This window comes from Gavialis gangeticus, unplaced genomic scaffold (genome assembly GCF_001723915.1).
Source record: "Gavialis gangeticus isolate Ggan-Ray unplaced genomic scaffold, GavGan_comp1, whole genome shotgun sequence".
In the NCBI taxonomy this organism is placed as follows: Eukaryota; Metazoa; Chordata; order Crocodylia; family Gavialidae; genus Gavialis; species Gavialis gangeticus.
In genome coordinates this window covers 153686052-153687292 of record NW_017729032.1, presented here as the reverse complement: position 1 = coordinate 153687292, position 1241 = coordinate 153686052, and the positions used below count along the sequence as shown (strand labels likewise).

Sequence of the window (1241 nt, the reverse complement as noted above, 5' to 3'; positions counted from 1 at the left end):
GGTCCCTTCCAACCCTAATTTTCTATGATTCTGTGAAAATAGGCACAAATTTACACTGGCAGTGAATTGGGTCCAATGTCTCTTTGATGCTATATGCATGAAGTGGATAGCTCAAAGGATGGTGTACTTCTTTATATCCTTTGGAATTCCTTTAATGAAATATGTAATGTAGAATTATTAAAAACAAATAGCATTAACTGCAAGAGCATCCTGTATGCTTCCTATGCTAGCATATTAAGATAATTGGTCAACTAGTTTAGTCAAAGCTAAAATCTGGGTATCAAAAGAGGATTTATAGATCTCCTAGACTATAGCTAAACAAAATGACTGAATTAAAACCCATTGCACATAATTTTGGATTTTACATATAATTTTGCCTCTGATCTGCAGAAAGAACCGCAGATAAAAATGGCTTTCTTTTCTTGAAGACTGTTCATATTAACAGCATTTTCATTAACTTTGAAACTCTAAAAAATATATCTATAAGAATAACGGAGAGCAAGATATTTCTCTTTCCCTTAATGTTTGCAGACCATATTTATTCTACATAATCCATGAAGGAAGAAACCAAGTTTCTGTTTTCAGAACCGAATACATCTATATAAACACGTTATTAGTAAACATGGTTTGTAGCTCTAATTAAAAGAAATGCCTTTAGATAATTGCATGTCCTCTGATTAATATTTAGCTCTTCACAACTCATCATGTTAAAACTTGCAATCCAATTCTCACACTGGCTATTCTAGGATTTACTTGAGAATTCTTAAGTGATGGATAAGCTTACCATCTCATCACTTACAGCCTCCATCAGGGCCTCAGTGGAGCTGGTGTGGCTGAGAGCTGGCGTACGGTCAAGCTCCCAGAGCCAGTTAACAGCAAACTCTACAGAACATTCAGTCACTGGAACGGCTTTCTGCTGCCACTTGATAGGATCTTGAGCAGCCCTAAAAGGGACATTAGCTGTAAGTCAAAAGTAATAAAGAGCCACTAGAAATGTACAGCAGCCGAGTTCAAAATGATTCCACTGTGCTCGACCTTTAATAATAATAAACCCCGACACACTGCTAAAACCTAACCAGTAATAAGATAAGGCCAGGCAAAACAAAACCCTCCACAATTGTTAATATAATTTGCTCAAGGCAGAAGCTTTTATGGTTTAGAATGATTCAAACAGTACAGCTGCTTTAAAATCAGTTTCTAGAACATATTTATCCTTCAATATACACCATTTAAAAAAATCT

The 1241-nt window shown here is 35.5% G+C and overlaps 1 protein-coding gene across 2 annotated transcripts in view; it reads right to left on the bottom strand.

Annotated features, from left to right (window-relative positions):
• Positions 1-1241, bottom strand: part of VWA3B (von Willebrand factor A domain containing 3B) — a 160489-nt gene that overhangs the window by 143904 nt on the left and 15344 nt on the right. For both annotated transcript variants that reach the window (XM_019525170.1, XM_019525169.1), the window contains exon 6: positions 785-944. In XM_019525170.1, coding sequence (XP_019380715.1) covers positions 785-944 — 160 coding nt within the window. The remainder of the gene's footprint in view (positions 1-784; positions 945-1241) is intronic.